A 19,628-nucleotide genomic window follows, 5' to 3' on the forward strand; every position below is an offset into this window, starting at 1 on the left:
GATAAGACATTTGAAAACATATATACCTAAGTTTCTAGTTTGTTATTTTTTCTTGTTAACCACAATGAAGTAGTTTAGTTGAAGGCAACGTCAACCATATATTATATATATATATATATATATATATATATATATATATATATATATATATATATATATAATATATATATATATATATATATATATATATATATATATATATTATAATAATAATAAGCATATTTATATAGCGCCTTTCGTCGAAACCTCAAGGCCCTTTTTAAAAAAAGAAAAAGAAACTCTAGACTGGAGTAAAAGACATGTTAGAAATTAATAAATATACCCGTAGATTCTAATATTTTGTCTCATTCATGCGCCTATGTGGTCTTGTGGTATGACACTCACTTTTGGATCGGAAGATCCTGGGTTCGAGACTTCACTCGGAGCATAGCGGGGTCCTTGAAAAAGGCTCGTTACTCACATTCTCTAATTGTACTCAGGTGTAAAATGAGTATCTGACTGTTAACAAAGTTGTCTCTGTCGGAAAAAAATTGTAATATCGCCGAACAGGTGTCATGTATCATTCTACATGTTATGTGTTGCTGTTGATCAGGGACCCTTTGTAAAGTACTTTGAGCACGTTAGTGGATATTGTGCTGTATACAAGCTCAAGTTTTGTTAAGGATAACCATTTCTACATTGGATTTGGATAAAACAAAAACTGGTATTGAACTGTGCCAAGTTCTTTTCCTAGACCTCAAGATAGTGATCTACATAACGTGAAATGCACGTGTAACCTGTTTCTTTTATTTAAAGAAAAGACAAAAGGCGGGCCTTATTTGGGCAGGTGTTTCTTTTTTATCTGAAACCTTCCAAAACCTATCAAGAGCTATCCTTCTGAAACCTACCAATAGCTATCCCTAAGTGAACTCAATCAATTGTGAACACCAATGATAAACCCTCAGTTCGGGTCCCGTTCTACTGAGTGAATGTATTCCCTACTTGATTCAGTCCCCAAACAGTGGCAGAATAATAATGTCATGGTCATGAGTCGACTCATTTAGGACCAATATCCGAGACCCCAACTTTAAATCTGGCTCACAGGAATTTCAGACACCACTCGGAGGAATTTCAATGCCGAAAGAGGAATTTCCGCACACAAGTATGGTTTTGGCATTGTGTTTGTTTACATATTGTATAGTTCTTAATAGATAACTGATTATGATATGTAAACACAATGCCAAATAAAATCCCAACGTTTCCTTATTTCAAATGAAGTAAAGCTCCAAAACCTAATGGTAATGATTGTAGAACTGATGGTAGAGAGGGTTATGTGGTGTTGGTGGTTGAAGTAAGTAGTAGTAGTGGTAGTGATGATGATATGGTGGTGGCGGTTGTAGTAGTTGTGGTGGTGGTGGTTGAAGTAGTGGTGATGGTGGGTGTAGTTGTGGCAGTGATGATGATGTTGTGGTGACGGTTGTAGTAGTAGTGGTGGTCGTGATGATGATGTGGTGGTGGTTGTCGTAGTGGTGGCAGTGATGTTGTGGTGACGGTTGTAGTAGTAGTGGTCGTGATGATGATGTGGTGGTGGTTGTCGTAGTGGTGGCAGTGATGATGTGGTGATGGTGGTTGTAGTAGTAATGGCAGTGATGATGATGTGGTGGTTGGAGGGTGGAAGAAGGGTATCCTTGGAACAATTTGACCTCACCAGAATTTGACGGAAGTTTCCCATAATCCGGAATTTTTTGCTCTAAACCAGATTTTTTTTCCCGGTGAAACCGGAGCTTTGGCATCACTGCAATATGCTCAGTGTTGTGGCTTATTGCCATTTATGTGTCGTGTGATCTGTGGGTTTTGTTCACTCGTAAAAATTACCAAATGTTTCTATGTAAGTTGTCCCCATAATAGTGGCCACAACAAAGATATGCAATTGTCACAAATGCATTCCCCTAATAATGTAAGTTCTCGGAACAAGAACAGTGATGCTGCAAATTGAGCGAGTTCACTCAAGGATAGCTGTAGGCAGGTTTTGGACAATTTTAGAAAAAAGAAGCACCCACCCCAATTAGGCCCTTTTTTTTCTTTACCTTGAAAAAAGGAACAGGTGCAATCCGCGTATTGCGGATCACTATCCCGAGCTACCTTTTCTCTATCAAATGTTCATGAACTAAGCAGAACTCGGCATAGTACACTACCAGCTTTTGTTCTATTTGATGTAGAAATTCGTAAAAAAGAATCACTGAGATGGGCAGGGTGCCTTAAAAACCCATTCATGATTCTGTTATCAGAGGCATATAAGTATATAAGTATAAGCTATCATAAAATAGAGCTTTGAATAAAAATTTGGTGTAAAATGTGTTCAAAACACAGTATTCAACTGAAGTAGCCTAAAGGTGTAAAACAGAAAAACGGTATTAAGACAAACTAATAGAATAGGCAGGTTCTCATAAGATACTATATCACATAAAACAATAAGGCTTTGACATTGTCTTTAACTCCAGTTATCTGTTGTCCCTGAGAACTTCACCAAAAGTGGAAAAAAAAATTCACTTTGCATCTTCTTGCATACAAGAAGAAAAGGCAAACCACATAATAGAAAAGAGTAGGTAGACAGTCAAACACAGATTTTGAAAACAAGAAGGGTGTAAAACATCCAGCTGTGTTACTTCACTAGGCTTCAGATATTTGTCAAATTCATCATGTGGCACATCTCCATTGTTCATTAGTCTTGTTTGATTTTTTAATGTAAAATTTATGACAAGATTTGCAAGTCACAGCTGTGACAAACGCAGATGACAGAGAGGTAGATCGGGTAGTTGGTCTATAATGCAGACATTTGACCACATTTCTTATTAACTCAACGAAAATGCCCTTTCTTTAATAATGAAAAATCCTGTTGTCAAAAGTAAGAGTTGAGCTGACTGCATCTTCAAAAAAAATGAAAAATGATGCTTCAACAATATAATATTAGGTAAGCAATATAATGCCAGGCAGATGTCATCAGATGTAAAACACTCGAGGCTAATTTAAAACTCTTGTTTTCAGAACTCTCCCCAATGAAACATAACTGTATGTCATTCTGAAATTTCCCTTTGGGATTGAAGATTGTGAAGAAAGTTCTTAATAAACATACTGTAAGTAATTTAAGTTAAAAGAACGATAAACTTTTTCATTTTAAAATAAAAATCCAGCAAATATCCACAATATATTGTTCATAGCCTAGATTGAAAGGATTTCTTCGTACCCATGTTTTTTTTATCCAATTCACCAAAAACTTCATCAAAAAATTTTCTTTGAACATCAAGATATTCCTTTCTATGAAATACTAAATGTTGTGCATGACCTGAAACACCCCACATTTGTAGAGTGACAGGAATATCATATTCATCCCTCCATTTCCTGACAAGTTGCTTCACAATATCTTTGTCACACATTGGATCATTTTCAGAGGCATAAACTAATGTTGGAACTCTAGAAGGTTCATCCACGACTACACCATATGCCTTTTCATAATAATCCAAAGTTTGTTTCTTAGTGAGAGAAAAATATAATTTTGCAGTAAGAGAGAGGACGGGAAGAATGAATTTGCCGCCCTGAATAGAGTCTGCAATCCCCTTAACAAATCTGTCAATAGCTTTAATTTCAGAGTCACCACTATTATGATTACTGTCAACAACATCTGACTTGTCCATAGCTCCCCCTCTCCCACCACCAATTACAATGCTGTCGTATATAATACCACACACTTTCTTGTTTAAATCAGAAACATCCAGCATGTCTTTTGCCATGACACGAAATGTTGTAAAATTGAATGACCCTATAGACACGGAATGAAACAGGTAGTGGTCATAGCTGTATTTCTTCAAAACCTGAAAAGTAAAAGAAAAAAATAAATAAACATATTGAAATGCTTTGTTTCTTTTAATTTTCACGCTGTTGATCCTATAAAATGTATGAATAAATATATTCATATATATATATATATATATATATATGTCAAATGAATGATAAGTCAATAAAACCTTAATACATCACTTCAAATCTATTGCAGGTCATAAGCGAAATATTAATATTTAGTTTAACTGCACAGGCACAATAAAGAGGAAGTGCACTCGCACCCACTTGTCAGTACTGATGAATGTAGCTATGAACTTGTTCGTTAATACACATGTACACTTCCTACTATTTCCTATTTGCTAGTGGTCAAATATCTCATTTAGATATTCAAATATTATTTTATCGTAGGCAGTCATAAAAATTCAAAATCTCTTAAATATCAATTTAACTTAAATTCACAGGTCACTAATTGAAAATATTCAAACAAAATTGATAAAAGTAGGCAGATAATACCTATCCCAATGACCTTTTAGAATTTGGGGTTGGCAAAGTGTGTAATGACGAGAAACAGCTTTATAGACATGCAAGAGCAGAGGACAGCACAGACCATCAATTGGATGATAATGATCTTGACAAATGTATGTGGGAGTGAAACTTCTTTCAATCAATCGTTATCATTAACTGTACTGTGAAGGTCATTTCCTTGGCAGCACTGAGCCAAATAAATACTTACTTAATTCCCTTCAGGCCTTGAGGCACATAGACCATCCACCAGACATTCCCATGTTTTTTTGTTTTTTTTGCGGTTGCGGAATATCCAGGACAGGCCTGCTTCCTTTGTATCTTTTTGCATGGTCCTTCGCCAGGTTTCTGTGGGTCTCCCCCGCTTCCTCTTCCCATCTGCTGTCCAGAACTTGGGAAGTGACCCTTTTTCCATTCTGGCCACATGACCCGGCCAACACGATTTTCTTCTTTTTTATTGGCTTTCAATGCTAGTGCAGTCAGTTTTCTTTAATAGATCCACTGTATTAACATTTGTAGGCCAAAATACATTGAAAATTCCTTTTAGACACTCGCTTTGAAAGGTTTCTTGTTTCTGTGTTATGGAGGATGTCATTTTCCACCTTTCACTTCCATAAAGCAGTCAAATTAAAACATTGCTTTTGTATATTTTCAGTTAAGTCTTCTCATAATTTGTTTTGATTTCCAAAAGTTTTTCAGCATGCAAAAGCTTGGTTTGCTTTTTGGATTCTGAGCTTGATGTCATGTTCTGCATTCCCGTCGTTTGTTATTTTGGATCCAAGGTAGGAGAATTGTTACCTCGTCAATTATATGCTCGTCTATCCTAATTTCACTATCATGTTTTGGATACACCCTCATGTACACAATCTTATCGGAATTTATTTTCAGTCCAATTTTCGAGGCCATCTTGTGTAGTACGTTAGATATTCTGATGCGTCTCTGTGTGTACTGGACACAAACGCAGTATCGTCGGTATAGTCTATATCTTCCAGAAAGGATGTCAGTGAACGCCTCTCTTCTTTCCATCAATTGTAATTTTCATGACCAGTCTAGAGCCAGGATAAACAAAAGTGGGGAGAGTATGCAGCCTTGTTTTACATCGGATTCCTGCCTGACATGAAATCTTGGATTGTCACGCTTGTAATATCTTTTATTGCAATAAATGTGTTTTACTGAGATGTTGAACTGGTTTTGGATACCTGGGATTTTCAAATTATCACTGTTGAAATGTTTCTTCCTTAGTTTTGCAATTTTGTTTTACTCAATTTTGTGGAGATTTTGGCTGTGACTAGATGTTGGTCACCTCCAACGTCTGCCAATTGCCTGACTCTGATATCATTTAAACTGCTCTTCCATTTTCTGTTGATCATTATGAGCTCTACCTGACTGTCTGTTTTTCCATCTGGTGATTTTGGTGAGTTGGCGCTTCCCGGCTACTGTCCATCTTCCTGATATATCCAGTGATTAAATCTTGTAGTTCAACATCTCGCGCTGGACTTGTGCCAGTTTTCCTGTTTGATACAGGGACCTAATACTAATATTCAAGCAAGAGACAATGAGCTTGCATTTTGGTGACAACAGATCCACAATTTGGTCGGGGGGATCCTTTTGGCTTTGACCTCCTACCGTCATGAAGTCAGTATTCTGGTCCGTTTCTGTGCTGCCATCAGTAGTGGATTTATGTCTGGTTTCTGTTTCTGTAACAGGTTTTTTATGAGGTGGATTGCTAACCATACGTTCAACCCCCATTCCTGGAGGGCTGGTGGATTACTCTCGTCTGATCTCTCCCCTTTTCTCTCTTATTGGAGGTCAAGGTTCGAGATACGCAAGCCCTCTCACCAAAACAAAGTGATAATTCGTCAGGAGGAAAGCCAAATAAATAGTGTTGTTTGATTATTTCTTTACGTACAACATCAGCATTCTTTTAGCGGAACTTAATTACGAAACTTAAGAGTTATCCTATGAGTGTAGGAGCTGACTAGCAATGTAAAATACCCGGGCGGATGGGACAATATTTAACATAAAACTTAATAAATCTTTAATTCAATGAAAACTTTTCTCACCCTAAGGGACCAATACAGACACATCATCATCATGTAACTCATAGGGTTGTTAAAATTGTATTTGATCATATCATGCCAATTCATTCACTTTTGAGAAAGCTTTTTTCTCATAACCATTACATTACAGATCATGCTCACAAAGTCCCAACCTTCGAAACCCCTAAGCGCTTCACATGAATATAGCCCACTGTTCTCTATTATGCACATAATGCAACATTTCTGTAGCGCCAACACATTTTGAATTTTCGAACACCAGCCTGTCCACACTGTTTTGAACTCTCTGGGGTTTGTTTATCTTTATACATGGAAGACCCACACGCCCAGTGACAATGGCATGTCATGCCAATTATATTCATTCTTTCATTTGCTAAAGAAGGCTTGAGAACCAAAACATTCATCCAAGCCATTAATGATAACACTTTTAAAGTTTGAATTCTGGAGATGAAGGAAAAGTAGCATCCCTGAAATGCAGTGGTCGAATGCTGATTTGATCAAACAATTCAACATGTTAAGAATCTGAAAATGAGGTGAAAACGAGCTGCAATTAAATATTGATTCATACCTCAGCCAATTCACGAATAGCACCAAATGATGATGGAGGCCATAGAAAGTCCAAATATTTTGATTTGGCACAAAGAACATCCAATCCAATATCCAAATATGGTTGGACATACTTATTGACATGCTTTTCCTTTGAATTCAGCCATGGCAAAAAAATGACGAGAATCTTCTCCCGGTTTACAGAATAGGGCCATGGGCAAGAAGTGGGAGGCTTAAAAAGACGAAATCTTTTGGATATTTCTATATCCATCATGGTTCCAGACGTTGTATTAGACCTGAAAAGTGAAATTTATTTATGACATAAAGATAAGTGTTAATTTCTTAGCATCAACCAGAAATCACATACAATAATGGGTGTCTCAGCACACAGGAAAACATGTTTTACATGTGTTCGCTTTGTTATGATTACTGAGACATTCTGTGTTAAATTGCATTACTGGATTCACTGTTCAACCAAATTATTTTTAAACACAGTGTCTATACAGTCTCTGTCCTGTCAGACAGTGACAGACTTGCAAACCAATCTCAAAATGACTCAAAATTTAGGCTGGTTTTCTAATATTTTTAACATGTGCAAGAAACCAAAATCTCAACCTAACATACGGATGAGAACAAAAGGATATGGAGAAGCATAAATTATCTGATTTTTTAAAAACCCTAACATACGTTAATTTTATGAAGACTTATCCAGCTAGTATAGAGAGGGGAAAAAAAAAGTATAAGTAGTGTGCCAATCACCTATCTGGCTATTCAGGTTCACATCCAGGAAGAGATAATAACTTTTAACTCTTTTATTACTATTTTTTTCCTTTGCGTAACAGTCTCTTTACATTATTCAGCATATTTTTGGTCAAAATGCCTATATTGTCATATACGCACAGCGTATAAAAATATAAGAAATCCTACATATTTATTAATCCTCATTAAGCCAATAGTTTGAATTGTATTTCGAAATGCTGAATCAAATTTAAAGTCAAATTTAATAGTTATATTTGAAAGGACTCTGAAAACAAACAAAATTATTACAATTATTGTTATTATTATTATTGTTATAAATTACTATTATTATCATCATTTTTATTATTACTATTATCATTATCATTTTTATTATTACTATTATTATTATTATTACTATTATTATTATTATTACTATTATAATTATTATTACTATTATTATTATTATCATTGTTATTATTATTATTATTATTATTATTATAATTCTTATTATTATAATTCTTATTACTATTATTATAATAATTATTATTACTATATTATTATTATTACTATTATTATTATTATTACTATTATATTATTATTATTATTATCATTATTACTATTTTATATTATCATTATTATATTATTATTATTATTATTATTATTATTATTAATACATGAGTGCATTTAAGTTGCTATACTAGCTGTACCACGTATATCATTATTGTAATCTTTCAATCAATTTAATATTAAGGACATTCAAGGGATATTATCCTATTTCGCCCTATACTATATGTCATGTTATGTTATGTTATTATTTTTAATATTTTCTGTGTTTTCTTTCATTAATTTGTCATTATCATAATCATCAGTATTCGTTTACCATGTTTTATTATTATCAGTATCCATATTTTACTATTATTATTATTACTCCTGGGCAAATAATGAATAAATGGTCGCAGCACTAAACTTATTACAAATTGGTACAAACAGTACGAACATTTCTGACCTAGCACGACGTAGCAGGCAACCCAAGATAATCATTGCACTGTAATAGAGCGATAGCTTAAGCCTGTCATGATTTAGGTATACCCCTATATGCTATCAGCGGGGTTTGAAAATGGGGTTTTGGTCTATTTGAAATGCGACCAAAATAAGTCCAAAGTTCAAACTTTCATTACTTCTGCATTTTTTCCTGCTGTATTTTTGACTTTGATTTGAAAAATTTGGTTTGAGATAGCTCTTTATCATCAATATTCTGGTCTTACACAAGATATTCAATAAAGTAATAGGAGTTCTTCCTTTACACGATCAATCAATAGGAATATCATGGCCATGGTTCAGGGAAAATAAATAAATTACTAAGGCCTACTTACTACTTACTTGTGATGGTCTTCTCAGATAGATAGTCGAACCTTCCAACTACTTCAAATATAGTTAAGATGACCTCGTGACTAAAAAAACAAACATCTCTGGATGGTTTGGAATAATATGAATTTACCCGGTATTTATTACTAAAGTTTAAAAAATAAGTGTGTATGTGTAACCTCCCCCCCCCCCCCCCCCCCCCCCCCCCCCCCAAAAAAAAATAATATATAGAGAGCTGAGCCGGTGTTACCAATACTTAGCTTCTATAACCAGGACAAATCATTCGTTTGGACAGAAAAATAAATAAAAACTTACCGCTTACCGTCAAAAGCAGTTTAGATTTGAAGATGCATTTGTTTTCTATCAAAAAACATTCGGTAATGGACAATCCTTGATGAATTTCAAAAGTTGTGTTGAAATTATATCCTAACTGTTTTCATGTTTAATTCCTCGCGAAATCGTGTGGGCCCCGTTTCTGTTCAGGGTTGCCAGATTATTTTTCAACAAAATGCCAGGGGAAGACTCAAAAAATGCCAAAACACTCAAAAAAATGCCAAAGTCTGTTGACTCCCATCCCCACTAAGAAAACTACTCACTTTTGATAGACAATTTACTATCATATCCTGGTGGCTTGCGTGTTTTCTTTTCTTTTTTTTTTCTTTTTTTTTTTTTTTTTGAATTATACTAAATTTCCTGTTGGGGTAATTTTTTTTATTAAGAAAAGGTGTCATTTGAAGTATAATATACAAGAAAAGAAAATGCCAAATGAAAATGCCAAATGCCAAATGATTTTTCTAATGCCAAACGGTTTTCAAAAATGCCAGATTTTTGGAATCTGGCATTTAAAATGCCAAACTGGCAACCCTGTTATCAAGGTTCCGCCTAGCCAGGCAGGGTTGCCAGATCATTTTTGAGTAAGAGACCAAACTAGCTATAGCAAGAAGCCAGATTCCTCGGCAGGAGCCCAAATACCACCAAACCCACCTTAGCCTCGCGAAAACTCTTTAGATTTGTTAAACAATTTAGATAGGATAAGAAAAATTCGTATATATAGAAGCATTAGCAAATGCAATCTGTGGCGTTAGCACGTGTTGCATTTAGATATTTAGATTGCCAAATAAAATAGGTTTTACCGGTACCAGAGTAAAACGATATAACGGGGAAAGTCAGAGGAAGCCAAAAAGTTGGTTACAGGAGGCCAAGTGGCCAAACCAAATGCAATTTGGTGCATTAGCCCAAGTGACGCGGCCTTGCATTCCGGAAGTTACACTGGACAGTGCCTAGTTGCTACAGCTGATCAGTTGAAACAATGGCAGCTCGCCTAGCAGTTTTTCAATATTTACACCCATCCCAAAAAATATACTTTTTTGAGCTAATAGCAATAATTTATGGTACAACCTTTACATTTTCTTAAAGGGAAATAAGATATTTATTGAGAGAGCAAACTTAGTAAGAATTTATGAAACCTGCAACAGTCATCTTTCTATTACGAATAATTGAGTGGTGGAATGAGAGGGAGCAAGGCTTTACACCTTATTGCTACACACATTAGCCTAGTTTTCGTCTAACACACGCATATACACACCAAGAGCCCACGTACAGATGCACACATGTAATAAAGGAATTTTCTACAAACACACACACGTGGGTAACATTATTTCTTTGTGTCCTTTGTTTGAGATGTAACAGATGACCAGAGCATGCAAAACAGCGTGGTAGAGGCATGGGGGTGGGGGGAGGGCTCTTTGTTGGCTTCGTTTATGACTTGAAAAGGCCACTAACTTGCCTTCAACAAGTTGAAGGACATAGCTAAATTATTGACCAATCAGAATCAATTAAATTTTTGCTGCATTTCTAAATATAGAAAGGTTAACAACTCCATTCATAAACGGGGTTGATCTTGTCCTCAATAATGGACTGGCGCGCTTGGCGTCAAAGCCAACTCGTCCTCAATACTGGACCGTCGCCCCACTGACTCAGTTATGCTCGTCCTCAATATTGGACCTGCGCTCTACTAGACTTAGTGCAGTAAAAATTGGTGCGCAAAATTAGTTCGTAGCGGATGCGAGACTGCGTGCGTGTGTGTGTGTGTGTGTGTGTGTGTGTGTGTGTGTTTGTGTTTTTGCTACGTTAACGGGACAATTTCATGTTTGCACACTCACGTTAAGTGGACACACCCCGTTAAGTGGACGTCCTGATAATGTTTTGATGTCAAAACCAGACTTCCCGCCAGTTTTTAGATCACCTGACAAATTTTTTCCAAGAAATGAGTTGGTCTTTGCAACGGAGCGATTTTGTCGTTTAGACACACAGCTCTATACACACCCCGAGTGTATGCCGAAAATTGCGGTGTCCCGATAACTGCAGAGTAAAGTTAATTACGTGTGTATAGGCTGTGTGTATGAAATTGGACCTCGTTGTTTTCGTTTCTTAGACTCAAACTCAAACTCAAAGATGGAGGACCGTAGCAGTAGTCCAGTTTATGCGGTATAAACAATCTTACTTTAATATTTTATGTTTGAGGCCTACATTACAATTTCTACTGTAGTTTTACTGCATTTCTTAATTATTTTTTTTTCACTTGTCGTTCTTTCATATCTCTATACATAGAAATAATAAATAACATTAACTAGCAGGTATTCCCGTTCTACGAAAGAAAACGAGGAGGGATAAGCAGCCATGGATAGATAGATAGATAGATAGATAGATAGATAGATAGATAGATAGATAGATAGATAGAGAGACAGACAGACAGATAGAAAAACAGATATATTCATAGAAAAATAGAGATAGATAGACAGACCAACAGGAAGACAGATGGACGGACAGACAGATAGATAGATAGACAGGCAGATAGATAGATAGATATATTTATTGATTGATTGATGGGAAGGGTCCAAGACTTTTGAGAGAGAGAGAGAGAAAGAAAAGAAAGAGAGAGAGAGAGAGAGAGAGAGAGAGAGAGAGAGAGAGAGAGAGAGTCTGTTGTACTGTAAGTAGGTTAGGAATTCGAAAATTTCAGATCACAGCTATCTGCCTGAAATAAAATAAATACATGAATATATAAATCAAAAACGTACATTAGTAGTACCAAAACTATAATGACGATCGGGAGGACAACGGGGTGATAGGAGGATTAATCAATCAACTTCAGTTACACTCACCCTATTCACAACTAGATATACCAGAAAAAAAAAGAAGAAGAAATTAGTATATCCTTTGAACTCTGACCCCTCTATTTTGTTTTCTTGGATAAATCTCATTTCGTCTCATAGCTCTTATAAAAGATTGGAAACACAACCTGTACTGGAAGTTATTTGTGGAGGAGGTCGTCGTTTTTATGGCGACTCTGAATTTTTTCAAAAAATTACTTTTTAACTAATCAAATTGTGAAGAAACCAAACATTATTTTTTAATCATTTAGATACTGCTCCCAGCCTTTCGTCGTTCCCAATCAACAATCCAGATATGACTGTTCTTGGTTAGTCAGGTTTTCAATCTATATAGAGCTATAGTGTTTGGGGCTTAGTTCCATTACAATAAGATAGTATATTATGAGAGTTCAATTATATGTACACGGTGTTCACCGATATGCTTCCTGTCGTCTGTTCAGTTACAATAAGACAACCCACTCCGATTCACAATCCGATTTGTAACTCTTTTAATCTTCGCTTCCTTATCCATTTATTTCAATAATCTTTCTTGTTCTTGTTCTTCTAGTTTTTCTTGTTCTTATTTCTCTTCTTCTTCTCCACCTGTTGTAATTTATTCTTTCCTCGCATGATTTTTCGTCATATTCATTTTTTTCATCCTTCTTCATCTTCAGACATTGACTGCTTGTCAAACTGATCTAGATCTAGTCTTTGGAGAAATGCGAAAAGACTTACATACAGATTATGTTTTCTGATATTGATGACGATCCTAATGACAGTGATTATGTCCCTGATTCTAGTGATTCAGACTTTGACTCTTTTCCGACATTTTTACCAGTTGGTCTTTTAGAAAAACCTGCGACTGTAAAAGTTACGGACTCAAGATCACAGGAGTACACAGATTTATCAGGCTCGCAAGAAAATGTAGGCAACCAATTAACAGTGAACCAAAATAGAATTGAGGGATGTTATCTGCCAAACACAAGAGGAGATTCTAAAAAGCATTTCTGTGTTTTTTTGTGGTAAACAGCAGGCAAAGTTAAAACGTCATCTTTTATCACAACACAAGAATGAAAAAGATATGGTGCCTTTACTTAATGCTTCTTCCCTAACTAAAAAAGATGAACTTGCCAAACTTCGCAATGCTGGTAACCATGCACACAATATCAATACGCTGAAGCAAGGAACAGGCATGGTGGTGGTCAAAGAAGGGAAAAAAACATTAACTCAAGTAAGCAACTTTGTGCCATGTTTGAGATGTATGGGTTGGGTCTCTAAGAAAGATCTTTGGAGGCATAAATGTGTAAACAAAGCTGAAAGTGTACCCCGGAAGCAATTGGTTAAACAAGGAAAGTTGCTTTTACCACAGGTATCTGACAACGATCTGTATAATGAAATAATGATGTTTTTACGGAATGGCCCTATTTCAATCGTGGCCAAGAGCGATGAAACTATAAAACTTCTTGGCCTCAGAGAGACGACAAAGAACGGACATGACAAATATAGGCACGGGCATATTCGAAATAAATTAAGAGAATTGGCCCGCCTTTTGATTAAGCTTAGGAGTGCACCTAACTGCGAATCGTTGGGACTATCAGACTTCCTTCAATCTGAAAGATTCAAAGATGTTGTCTCAGCTGTAAGAGAGGTGGCAGCCTACTCAAAAGACACAAATCCATATGGAATACCATCCCTTGCTCTAAAACTAGGACATAGTTTGGCACACTGCTGCATTCTGTTGAAAGCTAAAGCTATTGAGACTGGAGATACAGTTATGACAGAGAGAACAGATGCATATTATCAGCTTCCACACAATTATGTGGAATCAGGAAATAACTTGCAATGCCGCAAGAAACCTACATGAAAAAAAAAGAAAAATACCACAAAGACTATTCCACTCACAGATGATGTGTCAAAGCTTTCGAAGTACCTCACTAGTGAAACTGAAAAGTTGACCATGGAAATGTTGGCGCCAAAATGCATTGTCAAGGAAAAATGGGAAAGACTCGGTGTGATTACGCTAGTACGAATAATATTATTCAACAGAAGAAGGCAAAGGGAGGCTTCAAAGATGAAATTGTCTGACTACACCCAGGGAATAAATACCGACAAGCACAATGATGACGTTCTTAAAGAGCTTAGCCCTTTTGAAAAAGAACTTTGTAGTGTAGAGTCTTATCACGGATCGAGATAATTGTTGAATGACTGTGACTTTCTATCTTTTGGTTTTAATGCAGTTTATGCCGAATTTGGCAGTGTGATAGGTTGAAGCATGGTTGAATAAAATGTTGAATTATATGTTAGTTTCCTTTATGATTATCATTGCTATGAAACATAAGCTATTTCTAATCTCTGCTATTGCTATGTTAATCTTAAAACAACAAACAAAATAAACAAAGACAATCAAACAACAACAAACAAACAATCAAAAACAAAACAAGAAAACAATGGCGTCATATAGCGGAAACATTTATTTTTCAAACGTACCACTATGATAATGTATGTAAAATAATGCAACCCATAAGGAAAATAATGGTGAATTCATTTCAGAATGAAGTTTAAAGATAGCTATCTTTTCAGTCCAAAGGCTATGAGACTTGTATTATTGTCAATACTACAAACCTCATACTTAATGACGTAGTCACGAAATAACGATGTACCATCATTTTGTCCTGACATTAATAGGCAAATCATATTGTTTAGGTTCGATTCCAGAATGGAACCAATGAGAACATAAAAATACAATATTCCAATGCACATAGATTAAGAATCTAGATGCCCGGAGTACATTTCTACAAAGTCTGTTTAATGTTTGTTTTTCATGTTTTTGTGTAACATGCTTGAGGTTCAAAGGTCATGCGATGTCCACTTAGTGATACGTCCCAATAATGTATGAGTAAAATAATGTTGATATGAAAATTGAAGCAGAGGGCTGAAATTTGGCATACACCAATCTTTTCATGTCTAGGTGATACATTAAAAAAATCAGCCTGTTTGTATTATTGGTTGTTGAGCTATGATACGTCCATACAATGTAGGATTTGGTGAGAGTCCTCTTAATGTGTCCGAGACACGTATGTGTGTGTGTATGTGTGTGTGTCTCTTTCTTTTTTTTTTTTTTTTTTTTTTTGGGGGGGTGGGGGGGGGGGGGGGTGCGTACACGGTAACGGGGCATCTCGCCTCAGGATCTACGTACACGTAAACTGATTTACCGTTGCAACACATGCAATAGATGGTCCTCGCTGTCGTGACCACGCGCGCTCGTGTGTGTGTGTGTGTGTGTTATATTTTTAAAAATCAAAACAATTTTAACCATTATTGGCGAGATTCCATCTTACACTCCCCAAACTCCAGATCTTAGTCTTAATGTTATCATTAAAAGACAAGCTTTGCGATTTATAGTTTAATTGAAGCCCGAGTCGAAATATACTCTTACTACTGCTCTCTTGGTGGAAACGATTTATTCTGCATAAGCAATCTGCAGAAAAAAAACTGTCACTGTAAAAGGTTAAAGTTTCACGAAGTACGCTCCGTGAACACCGCTGTAACATTCCTTTGATCTACGTCATCAGGCAACCCATTGTTTCTTTTATCTTTTCCCATTCCCCCTTACTATCCCCCCCCCCCCCCCCCCCCCATTCCCCCGCCCATCTCTCTCCTCTCTCTCTCTCTCTCTCTCTCTCTCTCTCTCTCTCTCTCTCTCTCTCTCTCTCTCTCTCTCTCTCTTCTCTTGTCATAATGTTATCCCTTCCCCTTCCCATCTCATTGTAAAATGAAAACGTTCTGCTGTTTGCAGATACATGTATGATTGTTTTGTTTTTTCTCTCTCACTAGGCATTTGAAAAAAAAACAAAAACCTGAAAAAAAACCAAAACAACTTAACCTTTTAAACGCGAATATCAATCTTACTCTGTATTCCCCGTTAACAATAATAAAGATAAAAGCAAACTATTATCTAAAAGCAAAAAATTAGCTTCGCCGTTAAGGGGTTAAGAACACCTGCAACTGCTGCCAGCATCCTTGACATGCTCTACGTCATCCAAGGTCACCACGTCTCCCTTTCGTCTTCATGCAACACCCCCCCCCCCCCCCCCTCACCCTCCACTCTCATGGTGGTGGTGGCGGCGGATAAAAAAGGCCTTTTTTTCTTTTATTCAATCAACTTGACTGCTGGTGGACCCTAGGCCTCTCTACAAGTCCAAGAAATAATACTCACTTTTTCTCTGCTCCAACGAAAATATCTACCCCCTACCGGTCTAATTATTTGAAGCAGACGTCAAATTTCTCAAAACGGTCTGGGGATAATTTTCATTATCCCCAGACGCATATTTGAAACTCCGCTCTTTTAAACAATTATCCACATTCCAGAATATGGAATGTTTCCAGATGCACATAGAAATAAGGAAAGTTAATAAAATATCTATAAAAACATAAAATTAACCAACATTAAAATCAGTTGTTACTACATATACACAATATGCGTCGACTTCGAAGTGGGTGTGATGGCCGAATGGTTTAGTCGTCTGCCCTGGAAGTTTGACCATAATCGACGTTGTGGGTTCGAATCCTAGTAACGTCACTTTTTTTTTTGTTTTGAATTCCGTCTTCTTTTTACAGAACGTTGAAAGGGATAAATGTCCCATCCATCCTCCCCCCACCTCTTTTTTTTATTATTAAACTCTCTCTCTCTCTCTCTCTCTCTCTCTCTCTCTCTCTCTCTCTCTCTCTCTCTCTCTCTCTTGTTTTTTTCTAGTTTCTAGCAAATATATTCGTCCCCACTCCGATCTCAAATAGTGTCTAAAAAGAATAAATAATTAAAAAGCAAACAAACAGAAATATTCAGAGAGCGACCAAATGGTCAGATAGAGGAGAAAAAAAAAAAACAATAATTGTTTTAAAAATAAAAACAATTTAAGAAATTCGTGCTCAGAAACGGAACATTTACATAAAGGTTTAGCAAACAAAAAACTCTAAGGTTTAGGTCAAAATATAAAAAAAGAAAAAAAGAAAAAGAGAGATTTCCCTCGGAGCAGGGAATAGTGTTAACAATAATAATAATAATAATAATAATAATAATAATAATAATAATAATAATAATAATAATAATAATAATAATAACAATAATAATAATAATAATAATAATAATAATAATAATAATAATAATAATAATAATAATAATAATAATAGTAATAGTATGATAATAAGAGTATTTAATAATAAAAATAATACTATTATTGATAATAATATAATAATGATTATGATGGTAATAGTAATAATAATAACAAATATTACAATTATTATTATTATTATTATTATTATTATTATTATTATTATCATTGACCAAAAAAAAAAAAAAAAAAAAACAATAATAGATCTAGAGCAAATTTAATAATGAAATAATATTATTGGAGAAATAAAAAAATTCAACTGATTAAAAAAAAACTCTTGCTCGGAACTCGGAACAAAAGTGAAAACAATGAAAATCAATTGGGAAGAAAGAAATAAAAGTAAAAAAAAAAAAAAATGAGTGAGGGGGGGGGGGGGGGGGGGGGGGGTCGCGGACTGTGCAGCTAAAAGGAGTAAAATGAAAGGGGGCCTTCCCCACTGAGCTGCCTATCCACACCGCTATCGGAATATTTTAAATTCATATTTCCACCATTTTTGCTTCCTTGTTTTGGTAGTTATTTTCATCTCTGATTCGAATAAAAATATGTTGTTGGATCTAGTTTTGTGGACGTGTGATACTAAATTGTATTGTCTTGTGCGAAGCAGACAGGAAAATAACAGGTGTGGGTTTTGGGCTTTGGGGCGAACAACACCATGGCATAGGAATTCGTCCGCGACATAAAAATTATTCCCGGTGTCGTCCCCAAAATTGTGGCCAGAATGAGCAAATTATAGAAACAAGAGATGATCAATAAAGTTAACAGGTAGGTTGGTAATGAAAATTTAAATGGTTGGTGGACTATGAACAGATTTGATGATTAACAACTTTCTTCCTGGTTGAAAATAAAAAGTCGAATTGCCAGCTTGACGTTTTCAGATCAAAGTAACAAAAGAAATTTCATTGATCCATTTGCTTTAAAAATTTTTTTTTAAAAGAGCTAGATTTGACATTTGATCACTATTTACTTTCATCTTGTGTTAAATATCACTTGATATATTAACTGTTTTGGGACACAACCACTAGTATTTTTTCCAGAATATTTGGTATTTTTCACGCCTAGTTTGGCATTTTGCATAAAATCTTTCTGCCCACTTGCTACATGCGTCTGGGGATAGTATCCTCAGACAGGTGTCTGGGGATAACAAAAATTGGTTATCCCCAGACACCTGTCTGGGGATAATGAATTTTTATTATCCCCAGACAGGCGTCTGGGAATAATGACAGCCACCGTGTAAACAACAAAATTTCGTTTTCATTCGACTCAACGGGTCAGATTGGCCCGTATTTTTTAACGAACTAAAGTTCTGAAAAATCAAAATGTTTCTTAGAAAGGTGAAAGATGCTAGTTTTTGAAACAGAGGTAGGTTTTTTTTTTTAATCTCTATATTTTACGTGAATGCATGCTCAAGGCGAGTTGGACGTGCAGCGGAGGTTGGTCGGCCAAAGGCGAGGCTCTCTAATGATACATTCCACACCTTCTTATTACCTGAATACATTTCCTCTTCGTTGTTGTTGAGGAGATGAATATATTAACGTTTTTCCACGAGAGGGTTTTTTAGCTCCTGTTGATATGGATACACAAAGGACAAAATTCTGCTTGAACTTGAAGTGATCACAGATAAACCATTGAGAGAGATGTCTCTGTCTAAAGACTGCCTTGAGTGACATTGTTTTGATTTGTGAAAGCAGTGTTGCCCGGTGCCTTTGCAAAAATCCCGCCAACTTTATGCCAGAAATACGCCAAAATCCACCAACTTTATCCTACTTCACTTGCGACATTTGCCCAAAATCGACCAAAAAGTCCGCAACTTGTTTTAAAACACTTTTTATCAACAATAGTGTGGTGTCTTTGAATAAGAATTATGTTACTAAACGCTATCCACATATTTACGACTGTTTCCTTTTTAAAGGCATGAAGATTTTGAGTTTCGATTTTGTTTGAGCGGGAGTTCATCATCATCATTGCCTTTTTCACCCTGGGTCAGGGTATCGGCCACAGACAAACAGTTTCCATCCTTCTCTATCTTGAGCCAACTTTTTTTTATCTCATTCCAGGTCTTACCACTTCTCTGTATGAGCGGGAGTTAGACTTCTGATATCGTTTTCACTTTCAGCTAATCTGAATAATATAGATCTGTAATATAGATATAGACCAACGGTACACTCACAATAGGTGCTCCTAAAAGTTACTTTAGGGTGGAAAAATAGGAATAATTAAGCTTGATTGCTATACTTTTACTTTTTTAAAGGGTATACAGAATTTTT

The 19,628-nt window shown here is 35.8% G+C and overlaps 1 protein-coding gene across 3 annotated transcripts; it reads right to left on the bottom strand.

The window, feature by feature from the left end:
• Positions 1-224: 224 nt before the first annotated feature.
• On the bottom strand, positions 225-19,097 carry LOC144966534 (uncharacterized). 3 transcript variants are annotated; one of them, XM_078903169.1, is made up of 3 exons: positions 18,850-19,097; positions 6,964-7,237; positions 225-3,848 (listed from the first exon to the last, which is right to left on the bottom strand). In XM_078903169.1, exons 1-3 carry the CDS (start codon positions 19,029-19,031, stop codon positions 3,192-3,194), a joined length of 1,113 nt encoding a protein of 370 aa, XP_078759295.1. In that variant the 5' UTR covers positions 19,032-19,097; the 3' UTR covers positions 225-3,191. The 3 variants fall into 3 exon arrangements, with proteins under 3 accessions (XP_078759295.1, XP_078759297.1, XP_078759296.1); XM_078903171.1 differs by lacking the exon at positions 18,850-19,097 and adding an exon at positions 9,367-9,517; XM_078903170.1 differs by lacking the exon at positions 18,850-19,097 and adding an exon at positions 9,360-9,517.
• Positions 19,098-19,628: the final 531 nt, after the last annotated feature.

The sequence above is a fragment of the Berghia stephanieae genome, chromosome 2, assembly GCF_034508935.2.
Source record: "Berghia stephanieae isolate SIO BIC M18660-M18661 chromosome 2, UCSD_Bste_1.3, whole genome shotgun sequence".
Classification (NCBI taxonomy): domain Eukaryota; kingdom Metazoa; phylum Mollusca; class Gastropoda; order Nudibranchia; family Aeolidiidae; genus Berghia; species Berghia stephanieae.

Coding starts and splice junctions, on each gene's coding strand:
- LOC144966534 (XM_078903169.1), bottom strand. CDS start 19,031: ATGTCACTCAAGGCAGTCTTTAGACAGAGACATCTCTCTCAATGGTTT. Junction 7,238..18,849: donor CGAAGAGGAAATGTATTCAG/GTAATAAGAAGG, acceptor TTCACTTTTCAG/GTCTAATACAACGTCTGGAA. Junction 3,849..6,963: donor CTATTCGTGAATTGGCTGAG/GTATGAATCAAT, acceptor TTTACTTTTCAG/GTTTTGAAGAAATACAGCTA.